Source organism: Diaporthe batatas (genome assembly GCF_019321695.1).
Source record: "Diaporthe batatas strain CRI 302-4 chromosome Unknown Contig00007, whole genome shotgun sequence".
Taxonomy (NCBI): Eukaryota; Fungi; Ascomycota; class Sordariomycetes; order Diaporthales; family Diaporthaceae; genus Diaporthe; species Diaporthe batatas.
The window spans coordinates 2,126,204-2,139,475 of record NW_025408554.1 but is presented as its reverse complement, the minus strand read 5'-3'; the positions used below and the strand labels follow the sequence as shown (position 1 = coordinate 2,139,475).

General features: G+C 56.5%; 6 protein-coding genes across 6 annotated transcripts; 5 read left to right on the top strand and 1 right to left on the bottom strand.

The window, feature by feature from the left end:
• Positions 1 to 416: 416 nt before the first annotated feature.
• KVR01_006874 (uncharacterized protein) lies at positions 417 to 798 on the top strand (the record flags this gene model as incomplete). The annotated part of the gene is made up of 4 exons (XM_044793187.1): positions 417 to 443; positions 502 to 560; positions 618 to 682; positions 743 to 798. The coding sequence occupies 4 exons, from the start codon at positions 417 to 419 to the stop codon at positions 796 to 798; spliced, it is 207 nt and encodes a 68-aa protein (XP_044644305.1).
• Positions 799 to 1,481: 683 nt separating this feature from the next.
• KVR01_006768 (uncharacterized protein) lies at positions 1,482 to 2,215 on the top strand (the record flags this gene model as incomplete). Its single annotated transcript, XM_044794516.1, has 2 exons — positions 1,482 to 1,556; positions 1,613 to 2,215. The coding sequence occupies 2 exons, from the start codon at positions 1,482 to 1,484 to the stop codon at positions 2,213 to 2,215; spliced, it is 678 nt and encodes a 225-aa protein (XP_044644199.1).
• Positions 2,216 to 3,540: 1,325 nt separating this feature from the next.
• Positions 3,541 to 8,623, top strand: KVR01_006837 (uncharacterized protein). Its single transcript, XM_044794364.1, has 6 exons — positions 3,541 to 3,737; positions 3,831 to 3,872; positions 3,948 to 4,126; positions 4,232 to 4,426; positions 4,483 to 4,902; positions 4,962 to 8,623. The coding sequence occupies exons 1-6, from the start codon at positions 3,665 to 3,667 to the stop codon at positions 5,070 to 5,072; spliced, it is 1,020 nt and encodes a 339-aa protein (XP_044644268.1). The 5' UTR covers positions 3,541 to 3,664; the 3' UTR covers positions 5,073 to 8,623.
• On the bottom strand, positions 5,874 to 8,546 carry KVR01_006659 (uncharacterized protein; the record flags this gene model as incomplete). Its single annotated transcript, XM_044794187.1, has 1 exon — positions 5,874 to 8,546. One exon carries the CDS (start codon positions 8,544 to 8,546, stop codon positions 5,874 to 5,876), a length of 2,673 nt encoding a protein of 890 aa, XP_044644090.1.
• Positions 8,624 to 8,842: 219 nt separating the features above from the next.
• Positions 8,843 to 10,422, top strand: KVR01_006749 (beclin 1; the record flags this gene model as incomplete). Its single annotated transcript, XM_044791310.1, has 2 exons — positions 8,843 to 8,927; positions 9,008 to 10,422. The coding sequence occupies 2 exons, from the start codon at positions 8,843 to 8,845 to the stop codon at positions 10,420 to 10,422; spliced, it is 1,500 nt and encodes a 499-aa protein (XP_044644180.1).
• Positions 10,423 to 11,215: 793 nt separating this feature from the next.
• KVR01_006855 (uncharacterized protein) lies at positions 11,216 to 12,997 on the top strand (the record flags this gene model as incomplete). The annotated part of the gene is made up of 3 exons (XM_044784959.1): positions 11,216 to 12,001; positions 12,074 to 12,459; positions 12,511 to 12,997. 3 exons carry the CDS (start codon positions 11,216 to 11,218, stop codon positions 12,995 to 12,997), a joined length of 1,659 nt encoding a protein of 552 aa, XP_044644286.1.
• Positions 12,998 to 13,272: the final 275 nt, after the last annotated feature.

Here is a 13,272-nt window from a genome sequence, read left to right as displayed (position 1 = left end):
CACCGGCAGAATCTCGGGATGCTCATCTACCAGATGCTTCCCCCAATTCGCCGCATTCAACGCCCCTCGGCCGTGATATCGAGTGTCAGCATGAGAAAGAAGGACTAGAGGCCGACATTGGGGAGACTGGTGATAGGGATGCCAGGATGAATTCTTCTCCGCACCAGAGCCGACTGCCACGGCCGCCCAACTCCAAGACTCCTGAGCCACGCATCGTCACCCTCTCCAAAACAGCAGGCACCAGGCACCGTCCTCAGGTGAACAGCCTGACGCATGCTTCCCATCTAGCCCCTGAGCGGTCTGCTACTCCAGACACTCCGGGAACTGTCCGCAGCATAGCCTCTTGCGACTGGGACGATCTCGAGGCAAGATTTGAAGCGGCACTGGTCAATGCAAATCAAAACGAGCAAGCGTTGATGGCAGAATTCGAAGCCCTTGTCAGGGTATGCAATTAGATCTGCTCATGGCAACCTCCTGGTGATTTCATTGACAAGCCTCTAGTATTTTAACATCTGGGCTTCTGCGGCATCTGCCCACGACAACGAGCGCGCAACGAAACGGTGAGCGTGGTGACAATTGGCCTTATGGGTAAAGAAGCTAACTGACACTTGGGGCAGGCTGCAAACACGGGCCCAGTATGTCCAACTTCGGGAAACAGACCTCGACAAGAAGAAGCAGTACTGTAAGTTTGAGGCCCAGACTCTTGTTGACCTGCCCAGCCCTGCTGACACGTCATGTCAAGACCAGCAGGTGATGCAAGCCTTCCAGAACGCCATGCAACTTCTTAATCAATCTTGATATGTGCACCCGGCACAGTGTCTTGGTGGCATCTCTGATGCACTGATCCCTGCTTTGACTTCGGGGGGTTGTCTACCCAGGTGATCTAGCACTGAGATTGTGCCACACTGTACTTTCTCGTTTTCACTAGTTGTTGCTTCGTGCAACTATCAAACCCGCAACTGTCTGCTAAAGTGGCTGCACAAGACGTGTGATGGGCAGAGCATTAGCCGGATTGCTCTGGGGAATTTAGAGGTGCCCAAACAGTTGCTTTTGACCTTGGTTCTAAACAGTTGTGGTTGCATACAGAGGTGCACCACTGCCTGGTGCAATTTACCAGGGAACATGCATGGAGTACCTAGGTACCTACCTACCTTGGTACCTAGGTAGGTACGGGTGGTGAGGTGGGCCTGGACTAGCGTGCTACAAGTATGCTATGCTTTCCAACCTCGCGCTTTCAGGCCGTTGCCCCCATTTATCATCATCTCTGTTCCCAGACCTTCTTTTTCTCTTTAATTGGCAATGCTCAAAAGGCAGGTCAACACTCAAGACTGTACTTGGAGCCTTGAGAAGCCAACTTTTGAAATAACATGATCCAGTCAATCTGAGGAATAGCGCTCTGAAGGGCACGTATTATCATCGGCAACATCGCCGCCGTCGGCATTTCTACAGCGCGGCTCTCGAGGACTTAGGATGCGCCCACGATGGCCGTGGACAGAATGTCGGAACAGAAGCAGTCTTACCTTCAGCTGTCCTTTCCAATCCCTCGCGTAACTGATGTACGTTCTATCTGTGACTCAGCCACAATCGTACCTGCTGACATCATTTGGACCAGGCGGACTTGTGCGCATTCCACCACGCGCATTTTGGTGAGGCGTCGGCTATTGCCTTCACTGCAGACTTTCTCAACCTTGAAAAGGTGCACCAGGACATTGAGACTCAGCATCGTCATGACGCTGGAGACGAAGCATATTACGAAGGCGATGAGGACGAAGACGGGCTTGGGTATTATGCGGACGGCGTGAAGCGCACCCTGACCGACGCGCAAATTGCCATGTTTCGACATTCTGAGACCCAGGCCCTGCAAAGAGCTCAAGAGAGATCTATGACTCGACGAAACTCATCGTCGCCGCCACCGATGTGTGCCCACGTCGAACCTCTCGAAGGCCACAGAAGCGAAGACGGCGAGCTGTCAGATGATGTCTCAAATACGGGCGCCGTCCATACGAAGAAGAAGAGAATCAAGAAGAAAAAGAAACGGGGCAGTGGTAATAGCAAACGCCATTACTCGCCGGACCCCGAACGCCGCAAGAGGACTTGGGATGTGGTCGAGACCGGACTGGACGCCCTGGATTATGGGGGATCCGGGCCGTCACAGCCACAAATCAGCCCGACGAGTCATCGGCGAAGAATCACGTATGATGATGATGATGGGTGATGGCCTCGCACCAGGCCACTTTCTGAACGGCGATGGCCCTGATGCCATTCGTCTTAGCAAGGAGAGCTTCCACGTTCTCTGCATCGATGGATCCGTAAGTCTCTCTTGTTCCTTTTGCTTGTGTCCGAAATGATGAAAGCATTATCGTATCGTCATCCTTAGGCGGAAGTCTGGAGGGAGGGTGTCGGCATGTGCCTTTCTGCTATGCCTGACCCCCTCGCAAAAGGAACATGTCGAATAATAATCTTCTCTCTGATTTAAAAAAACAACACACAACACCCATTCATACCTCATTCATTGTGTACATATGTACTGCAGCATAATGAGGCTGTCCGCTGACATTTTAGAACCGCTTCTGGGCGCAGGACTAGTCACAGGTCCATGGCCAAGAATCTACCTTTTTTTTTGAAAGGGGGAGTGTGATTCATTGTCGGTGGAAACGGCTTCGGCTTGTTTGGCGAGGCTCCTTCTGGCAGAACCGAATGGATTCTGCCCTGGGGCGAAGCAACTACATAGCCTTGTCCAAGACGGACCTCAAGTACTTGAGAAGACGAGGGCACACGGGCGGTACCATTGGCCGTACGGGGGAAATGAAAGCAGGGAGCGGACAACGATACTCCTTTCGTCCCGCTGGAGCGTCATTGTGCTAACAGCCAGGCCCTATTACTGTGGAGTGGTTGAGACAATCTCGTGACTGGTCTTAGATTTCCCGGAGGTGTCTAATCACTCAAGATCAAGGCAGTCACCAGCATGCACAGAAGCCATTTCTGGTCGATCATGGATTTCAAGGAACATGCGCCACAAGGTGTATCAGTATCAGTCAGCCAAGGGCAAAATGGATGCACCCACGTCCCAAAGGCGTGGGTTTGTGCTTATATTGACCAGCAGAAGGCCAAGCTAGGGTTTCTAACTGTATCTATAACTCTCGCTCGTGTCGACCTTGTCGTGCTCGTGCCGTTACCCCGGAGGACCTGAGATTGTAGAGCGGGAGTCTTTGATCTATGTCACCGAATTTTGCCCATTCTATCATCTAGTCTTGTTGTTGATTTGAAGCGTCGCTACCTCTTAATTGTTTGATAGAAAATTGGCGACATTGTCCAGGCCTCGGTCGTCCATTTGGTGACAAGATTCCCATCCTTGTCCACCTTTTCTCGCGGGTCTATGGGCTTGCTCGAAAACCCAGGACCCCCTAGCGCACACCCCCCCCCCATGCCAACCTGCCCTCGGGACGGCACCCACCCCGAACCCTGGTGCGTTACGGCTGCACTAGCTCAAAAGATAACCACATCCCGCCCTGACTGGAAAGGCGATGCCATACAGCTATCCAGCCTTCCAGCCTCACCACCGTCGTTGGCCCACCTCCCCACCCGCCATACGCCTGCAGCCTCATCGTCGACCTGTCTACCGCCCCATAGTGACTAGGTGCATAGTCGAAGCACAACGGGCAACATGGCGCGCGTCTACGCGGACGTCAACCAGAACATGCCGCGGGCATACTGGGACTACGACAGCGTCAACATCAGTATGTCCCACCTTCTGACACAGCTAGACCGCCACAGCAGCACAAGATGGGGCGCAATAACTCATGCAACTTGCTAACGTGCGTGGATAACAGGCTGGGGTGTCTTGGAGAACTACGAGGTTGTCCGCAAGATCGGTTTGTGGCCCCACCAAAACACCTGGTAACACCAGCAGCCGAAGACAGACTGACTTTCGAGGGGGCAACGCGCAGGTCGTGGCAAGTACAGTGAAGTCTTCGAAGGCATCAATGTGGTCAACTACCAGAAATGCGTTATTAAGGTGCTCAAGCCTGTCAAGAAGAAGAAGATCAAGCGTGAGATCAAGATACTGCAGAACCTGGCCGGGGGCCCCAATATCGTCGCATTGCTCGACGTTGTCCGCGATTCACAGGTGATTACACGTCCGGTCTTCTCAAGTCCTTCCCCTCCTGCCCTAAACGGCCCTGCAATACCGCACTGTGCGCCGGACTGTCCTGCTGACATGGGCGGCTTCCAGAGCAAAACGCCCTCGCTCATCTTTGAGTTCGTGAACAACACGGACTTCCGAAGCTTGTACCCCAAGTTCAATGATTTCGATGTTCGGTTCTACATCTCCGAGCTCCTCAAGGCGCTGGATTTCTGCCACAGCAAGGGCATCATGCACCGAGATGTGAAGCCTCATAACGTTATGATCGATCATGAGAACAGAAAAGTAGGCGCGCCTGCCCTGTCTTTCTTCCACCTCAGCGGCCACTGACTCTCTGACAGCTGCGGCTCATCGACTGGGGTCTGGCCGAGTTCTATCACCCCGGCACGGAATACAATGTGCGCGTGGCCTCTCGCTATTTCAAAGGACCGGAGCTCCTGGTTGATTTCCAGGAGTATGACTACAGCCTGGACATGTGGAGTCTCGGGGCCATGTTCGCATCCATGATCTTCCGCAAAGAACCCTTCTTCCACGGCAACTCTAACAGCGACCAGTTGGTCAAGATAGCCAAGGTTCTGGGCACCGATGACTTGTTTGACTACTTGGACAAGTACGAGATTGAGCTTGACGCCCAGTACGACGACATCCTCGGCCGCTTCCAGAAGAAGCCCTGGCACAGCTTTGTTAATGCCGACAACCAGCGCTTCGTCAGTAATGAGGCCATCGATTTCCTCGACAAACTCTTGCGCTACGATCATCAGGTAACCCCCCCCCCCACCCGGTTTCTCGTTCTCAAATAGTCCTCTAACGCCTTATACAGGAGCGCTTAACAGCTAAAGAGGCCATGGCCCACCCTTATTTCAACCCTATCCGTGACGAGGCCAATCTCCAAGCTTACCTTGCTGGTGCTCCTGGAGTTGTAAACTCCTGATTGGCGCAGCGAATAGCCCACCAACAGCGAAACTCTTTTGCTTGATGGTCCGTGTCCGCCGACGAGATATCCCGGAACACTGTCATTCTCCATCAGAGCAGTATCGAGAAGTGTGACCAGGTCTTAATGCGATGCTTCCCCGGGCAAGGTGTCAACTGTCAATCCTGACCTCGGCTCCTGTTTTCATGTACTACTGTCATTTTACAGTACTTGGAAGCAAAGATTGAGAATCTTGTAGCCAATGCATTCCGCCAATGGACACATTCGCTTCATGTACGGGCTGCTCTGGAAACCCCACCACCGCCCCCCCCCCCAAACAAGAGAGACATTACAGTCAATGCACGATGCTACCGAATAGGGGAGGAACAGTATTTCAGATCTTGCGTTTTGTTGACATCAAACACAAGCTGAGCAGAGTATGAGGCTGGGGGGGGGGGGGTTGCTTTCGAAAGACCCGAGATAGGAGGAAATCAACTGCACCATGCCGGTCATTGGTGGGAGACCCCCAAGTCGCAACAGCAGGGAAATTCATGCTTACTCACGTGGGAAGAAGTTGCACTTTGCATATCATGCTGTTTGAGGGGTTTTACCAGTGTTGGGAGCACACTTTTCATTAGGCTTTACACTCTATGACGAATAATGTGAACGTGCTGGATGGTAGGAGGACTACACCGACTGCAGTTGCCAAAATGTGGTTTCGGCCTATAATCCTTTGCAACCCGTCGTGCTTGCTCCCAAGTGAACTTTTGATTTCGTAGTGATACATGCCCGCTCGACCGACATTGGCGTTGGCAAGTCATTTCAAATACTAATACAGGCGAAACAGAAGTCTCTCCCGCACCTAAAACCACCCTCCCCGCACCTCCTCTTCGTGCCTCCAGGTGTCTGGACCACGGAAACCGATGGACTCGGCGCCCGGGTACTGTTGACCACGCCCCCTGTGAGGTCATTTGTGCTGCGGCGTCTACTCTCCCTGTTCTTGTTCCTGCATCCTGGAGTGCTATGCTTATCAGCCTTGGAGCATGAGGAAGGGCCGAAGAGCAGGCTAGCCACACGCATTTTCTTCCCTGCGCTTGCCGTGGGAGGCGGATCGGCGTCCTGGCGCAGGGCGAGGATGCGGTGGTACCCAGAAGGCGTGAAGTCGGCGAGGTGGAACGAGATCTCGTCTTCATCATCTTCGTCGTCGGACAGGAGAGAAATGAGTCCTGGGCCAGAAGCCTTAGGTTTCTCAGGCCGCGGCCTGCACTTCGGACGAGGCGTCGATGGCGCCAGTGGGGCAGACTCGGCCGTCTGCGGTGACTTTGCTGAGGCTGATCCATCTTCCGCGGGGGCTGTCGACGACGCGACGACTGGTGACGGTTCCTCTATGAGACCAGGTAGGCCTTGAAGGTCATTACCAGGCCCATTCTGGCAACGGCTTCTGAGCGGCTGACATTCTGCTTTTGACGTAGCTTTTTGCCCGCGCTCCTCTAATCCTTGTTCTTCTGGCCGCTGCCGCTTGCTTCGGGTTCGCCGGTGTAAAGAATGCTTGGCTACGTCAGATGTGCTGCCATAGACCACATGGTCCGGACGGGGTTCCCGGCTTGGGCCGGAGGCTCCTGTTGCACGTGCTGCTGCATCGTGCTCCGGACCCGGCTGTGGCGATATCCGCGCAACTCGATTCCGTTTTCTCTGAAGCGAAGCATCAAGCGCGACTGATGTAGGCGGGGATTTCGACGCCTTCCCGTTATATTCATTTCGTGAAGCACCTTGTGCAGCTAAGCCGGCAGCACCTGCCCTCTCTGACTTACACCGGATGGTGCTCTTCCTTGGCAACAAATTCTCCTCGTCTGAGAATGTGTAGCTTGGATCTACTATGTTCCTTTCGAATTGCTCTTTGGACGGCTTCTGCGGCATGCTCGGTTGTGATTCCTGTGGTGGTTGGCTGCCAAAGTTAGTCGATGCGGGTGCGCCGTTCTGCTTTGAAGTAGACATTTCATACACGCCGGCAAAGGCAGAGGCCGGACCTAATGTCTTCCTCTGGGATACGTCTCTTTGGGTTCTTGGTTCCATGGCTCCAGGGTCGAGGCGTTCTGCGGCCAGCTCAACGACACCAGGTCCAGTCGGTGGCTCGCATGGCTTCTGGAGACCCAGAGACCTACTAGACAAGGGTGGCTCCAGCGCTTGATGCGACGCATCAACTCCCAGAGAGGTTCTGCTGACTGTTTCTGATCCATGATCTCCGTGGTATTGAGCAAACGGGTCGAGTTGGCCAACCTTCCTTGCCTTGATCTCGACATAAAAAGTCCGCCCGGATGGCTTGATGGGGGTGTTTCCAGTGACATCTAAAAAGTCTTCCTCCATGCCAGTAGCGTCTGGATCTTCTTTTGGGCCAGCCAGTTGCTGCTCGGCAGGGTCCTTGGGCTGCCTTGTTTTGCGCCTCGCGACGGTATGCCCTCGCTTTCTTTTGGCATGGCGGGGCGCTTGTTCTCTCTGACAGGGAGAGACCGCGATCGGACTGCTTGCTGAGCGTGACCGCGCCTCGCTCGTCTTTCCCTTAGCCTGCATGCAGTAGTTGTCTGTGTTGGAAGAGGCAGACTTCACGCCGGGCTTTGAAGTTGGCCGTGTGCCCAACACTTTTCTTCTCGATTGGTCCGCCGAGGGTGACGTAGCCGCGATGTTTTCGATCACATCTTGAATCATTTCATGCAAGCCAGGGTCGTTGTCGGGGCTGCTTCCGACGGCGGGGAATTTACTCTTGATCAAGGGCGACCCTTTGGCCCCAAGTAGATTGTCAGGGGCGCCTAGGAGAACATCTTCTTCATCGCCGTCCTGATCTCTGGTCTTGGTCAGGGGGCCGCCCGTCACGCGAGTAACCCGCCGGGTGCCAAAGATCGGCTGCTGCGCCTGCGATACAAAGCGTGTGCTCATAAATGCGGACTGAGGGAGTTCGGGTGTCCGCCATGCAGGGTCCACGACCTGCGTCCGTCGCACCTCCCAAAGGCCAAAGGGCTGACATGGCGGCGTCAGAGACTGGGGAGCCGGGGCCACACCTGAAGTTGGATGCACGACAATCTTGGGATCGCTCCGTGCCGCCACGTCTGATGAGCCATCCCCAAATGCCTCATCTCTGATTCCATGGACGATGAGGTCGTCTCCTGAGCAGTGTGCATCTTCCTGTTCGCCCTCGCCGCCTTGTCCGAACTCCTGGACGGCTGTGATGGACTGGAGATGGCCATTGTCCACGACAACCTGGCCGGTTCTCAGGTCGATTTCGTCACCAATGCCAGTGAAATCCTTGCCGTACTTTGAGAATATGCTCTCAAATCTGGATTTGAGCTTATCTGAGGCACGCGCCCTGGCTTGTTCGAGCTGGTAGACAGGGTCTCGCCTCTGGTTGAGCTCATTAGGCTCGCACTCGAGCTCGTCCTCGTCCTCGTCGTCAGTGCCAAGAGAGTCAAGCGCGATCCTTTGTCGCTTGACAGGACGTTCCATAGTGGTGACCTCGTGGGTGGGATCATGGCATGGCCCCGTGGCCGAGGGGTTGCGGCGAGGATGAAGGACTCAATCAATTGATGAGACGCGACCAGACCAGACAAGAGAGGCAGGCAGGCAGTGCCCTTGCCCCTTGATGCTGTAGGGCTGAGTGTGGGGAAAGCTTGGGGTTGCCTGCCCGCCACCCCTGCCCGCCACCCCTACCCCCCAAGGTACCTACTCCTCCACCTGACTACTTGGACTCCTGTCCTGTTGATGGCCGACGTTGCGCAGCTCGCACGAGCAGCATCTCCAGAATGTACTGCCAAAAGTGCCGAACGCCTCTCAGACTGGACAGCTCCCTAGAGGACCTGAATCCGGCAGCATACGACCTACTTGTCGGTAAGCATGTCTCCCCGTCCTCACCCTGGCCACGCGCCACAGTCGGGCTGCCGTGCTTAAACTCGGTTCGCACCCCGTAGCTTCGTCCCGGCCGCCTCCGAACCGACACGCCGCCTCCCGCAACGCAAATCCACAAGATCAAGCCAAGAAGGCCCTCTATGACCGTGTCTCCAAAGACGCCGGTCCGGCCACGTTCAGGAAGCCCACAGGCGCCATACGAACCGGCGATGGGCAACAACGAGACAACCCAGGCATGTCCTTCATATACCTGACAGAATCCCAGGTCGGCAACCCCAGCCGCTTGCCCAGCCATCACGCCTCACAGAAAGCGGCCGGGGACGTGACGGCAGAAAATGGTGGTTCCAAGTCACACGAGATGGAGCGCATCGCCAAGCTCCATGAGATTCTCTCGGCGAGGTCGGATGTGGACCATCCGGTATGCGTCGAGTGTACCGAGATTCTCGTGGACGGTCTTCAAAAGAAGCTCGAAACGGCGAACCGCGAACGGGAGGCATATGTGGCGTACTTGAAGGAGTTGCAGGCAGAAGCACCGACGGCCGACGAGCTCAAGGCAAGCGAGGAGTCCCTGGCAAGGACGAAGCAAGGCGAGGTGGAGGCTCTCGCACTGTTGAAGCAGCTGGAGGCGGAGAAGGCGCAGCTGGACGAACAAGTCCTGCGGCTGGAAGACGAGTCACGCCAGCTCGACGCCGACGAGGAGCAGTTCTGGAGGGATCGCAACGCATTCGCGATGAAGTTGACAGACTTCCAGAACGAGCGCGACAGCATCAACTCCAAGTTTGACCACGACTCGCGCCTGCTCGAGAAGCTCCAGAGGTCCAACGTCTACAACGACACGTTTTGCATCAGCTTTGACGGCTATTTCGCAACCATCAACTCTCTGCGGCTTGGCCGGCTGTCTAACAAGCCTGTCGACTGGCCCGAAATCAACGCAGCCTGGGGCCATGCCCTCCTGCTGCTCGTCACGGTTGCCGATAAGCTCGGCTACCAGTTTGAGGGATACCAGCCTGTGCCCATGGGCTCAACCTCCAAGATCATCCGCTACGACCCGGTGTCCCCTTCCTCCAGCCGGCTCGGCGGCCACAGGAACGCACCTCCGCCCGCACCCAAGAAGCACACACTAGAGCTCTACTCATCCGGCGACATGCCTCTCGGGCTCACATTCATGCATCGAAAGTTTGACAACGCCATGGTGGCGTTCCTAGAACTGGTGCGGCAGCTCGGGGCGTTTGTTGAGAAACAGAATGCCAGTGACGGGCTCGGTGATCAGGCCCTAATACTGCCGTACAAGATCGAGGGCGACAAGATCGAGGATGTCAGCATCAAGCTGGGTCTGGCTCAGGATGACAGTTGGACCCGGGCTTGCAAATTGGCCTTGACATGCTGCAAATTCCTGCTGGCTTGCACGAGCAACTTCAGCGCGGAGAGGAGCTCTGCCGGTCGGGGCGGAAGGGAGAACAACGGAGCCACGGCCTGAAATACAGGGCAATTCATCTCAGACATCAGCCAGCGTTTTCAGAGCCAGGGGGGGCCGGCCTCGTAAGTTATTGTATTTCTCTTTGCTGGCGCCGTTCTGGATGGAATGCGAAGATGTGTATGAGGCGCGATAGCGGTTGAGGACTAACGGCACGGACTAACGGCACGGACTAACGGCGTTGGAGTGAGGGCATTGGCATTGGAATTGGCATTGGCATTGGCATCGGCATTGGCATTGGGCCTAGCCTTCGCCCTTTATCTTTCTTTCTTTCTCGTTCTTTTTGGGCGGGTCGTTGAGATGAGCTGGTATTGCGCGGTAAACAGACATTGCCGCCCCTCCCCACCCGGGGGAGGCAGGGGTTGGGGCGCAAGATGACCATGTGATATTGAAGATATGAACACAATCTGTGGCATCGAGCAAGACCGATGCTATATCGTCTGCATGGCCGTTTTCTGACGGTTGGTGGCAGTTAATAGATGTTGGGATGAAAGATATTGGCGTCAGGGGGCCGGTGACAATTACACGGCAACCGCACGTGGGACGCGTAAATGCACAGAGCTGAGACGTCAGCGACCATGCTGTGGCCTGCGGATGCAGGGGGCTGATTCGTTCAACCGGGTTCGCCTGTTTGAAACTTTGTGAAGTGCCGCTCATGTTCCCGCGAACACTGCTGATTGCGGTGCATCCCATTTTCTCCCTGTAGCTTGCTTTGGACTGCCACTGCCACTGCCGCTGTCACTGCCGCTGCCATCGCCGTCGCCGTCGCCGTCGCCGTCGCCCGCGCTGAGCCAAGATGGCTCGGATTGGCCACGTCAGGTTGGAGAGGCGGCTTGCCTGGCTCCTGGCGTCCATGGCTGCAAGCATCATCTGGTTCGTTGTGTATAACTACCACGGCGGCGGCTCACATCTCGGCTGGGGCGGCAGCCCGCAAGACATGCAGCTACCGCTGGCCGTTGCCGGACCGGAAAGCGCCGGCCGGGGCCCGGCCAGCCAAGCAGGCGCTGCTCGCCTGCCGGCATGGATCGAGACGCCAAAGGTGTTCGACGTCGCTGAGATCCCCGACTACGTGCCGCCGCCTTTCTCGCTGGGCACGCCCATTGAGCTTTACCCGCAGCTCGCACAGGCCGTGGACAGGTTTCTCTCAAGGCCCGTCCTCACACACGAGCAGGCCTCGAAGCAGAACCAGGCCGCCTGCCCCTCCGAGCAGGCCGGCGCCCAGGTCAACGCGGACCAGCTCGGAAACGACCGCCAGAAATGGCTCGCTGTCGGCCCCGACACAATCGAACGCATGCGCAGGGGCGCCCTCGACTATCTCGAGCAGCACACCGCCGCCGAGGGGGAGGCTGCCCTCGTGGGCCCCGGCCTCCGCCTGGACGGGAGCCCCGTCCGGCAGGGCTCCCGCGGCATCGTGTTTGCCGCAGGGAACCACAGGACCGTGGACAGGGCCATAGGGTGTATCAAGGAGCTCCAGAAGCTCGGGTGGCACCGTGGCGACATAGAGGTCTTCCACTTTGAGGATGAGCTGACCGACGACGGCCAAAGACAGCAGCTGAGAGACCTCGGGGCGACCCCCCACGCGGTACGTCCAGGCGCCCCTTGCCCTCCTTGCCCTCCTTGCCCACGATGCTGCAAGTGCTCACATCAGCCCCAGGTCTCCACCAGGAAAGCCCCCGGCCGGTGGAAGAACTTTGAGCTCAAGGCCGAGGCCATCCTCCGCAGCTCCTTTGACGAGGTGCTCTATCTGGACTCGGACAACTATCCCCTGTCCCACGTGGGCGCGCTCTTCGATTCGCCCCTCTTCTCCTCCGAGAGAGGCGGGCGGGCTGTCTTCTGGCCTGACCTGAATCGTGACCACCCAGACAATGCCATCCACCGCCTGCTCGGTATCCCTTGCCATGACGCCTGGGAGCTTGACAGTGGCCAGATTTTGATCTCAAAGTCCGGCAACGACGGGCTGAACCTTGCTGCCTTGTATCTGGCCCAGTACATGGCCGAGGAGGGCGATTTCTGGTTCAGCGGTGGTGACAAGGACACGTTGTAGGTCCATGGACCTCAAGGCTGAGAGCTGCCGTGCTGATACTCATACAGTCGCTATGCCTTCCTGGCTCTTGGTCTGACCTACACGCCGGCCCCGCGCTGGCTCTCACTACTGGGCAACCGCGACCCCAGGGGCGACTTTTGTGGTGCTGCCATGCTTCAATATGGTCTTGATCCGCCCAGAGACGGGCATGCTGATCCGGCCGACCCGTCGCACCCAGAACCGCTGTTCGTGCACGCCAACCTGCTCAAGCACATGAGTGGGGTGCGTCCCGGTGGCGTGTTCCCCCTGTTCAGACGCCTGGTCCCGGGCCAGGACAGTGTTCGCACCGACCATCTCCCAGCTACAGCCCTTCATAGTGTCGCCGGCGGCGGAACCGACGTAGTGGGCAGGGGCCTGTGCAGCGACATCGTCGCATTCCGAGGCGGGGCCGACATAGAAACAGCTGATACCAGAGCGCTCTTTGGAGGTATGATGAAGGATTTTGAGGAGCGATTCTTCAGTTATGGCGCCCTTCCCGGTCTCTGGCGCTACTAGCCTATACCCGGCTGAGAGACAGCATGTCCTAACTGACGAGCCGTGCATATCAATGTCGTCGCTGCTGAGAGGCGTTCCCAACCCCAGCCAAAGACTCGAGCCCACAACAGGACACTCACACCGGCCGCGCTTTCGCAGACGCTTGAGCCATGTGCACACTTTGAGAAGTGGATACAAGACCCAGATGCTCTGTAACTCTACCTAGGTAATCTCTTGCGACAACGGTTCTCAAGTCTTGGTCGCCTGATCAAAACAGCGCTGGCCAAGTGTCGACC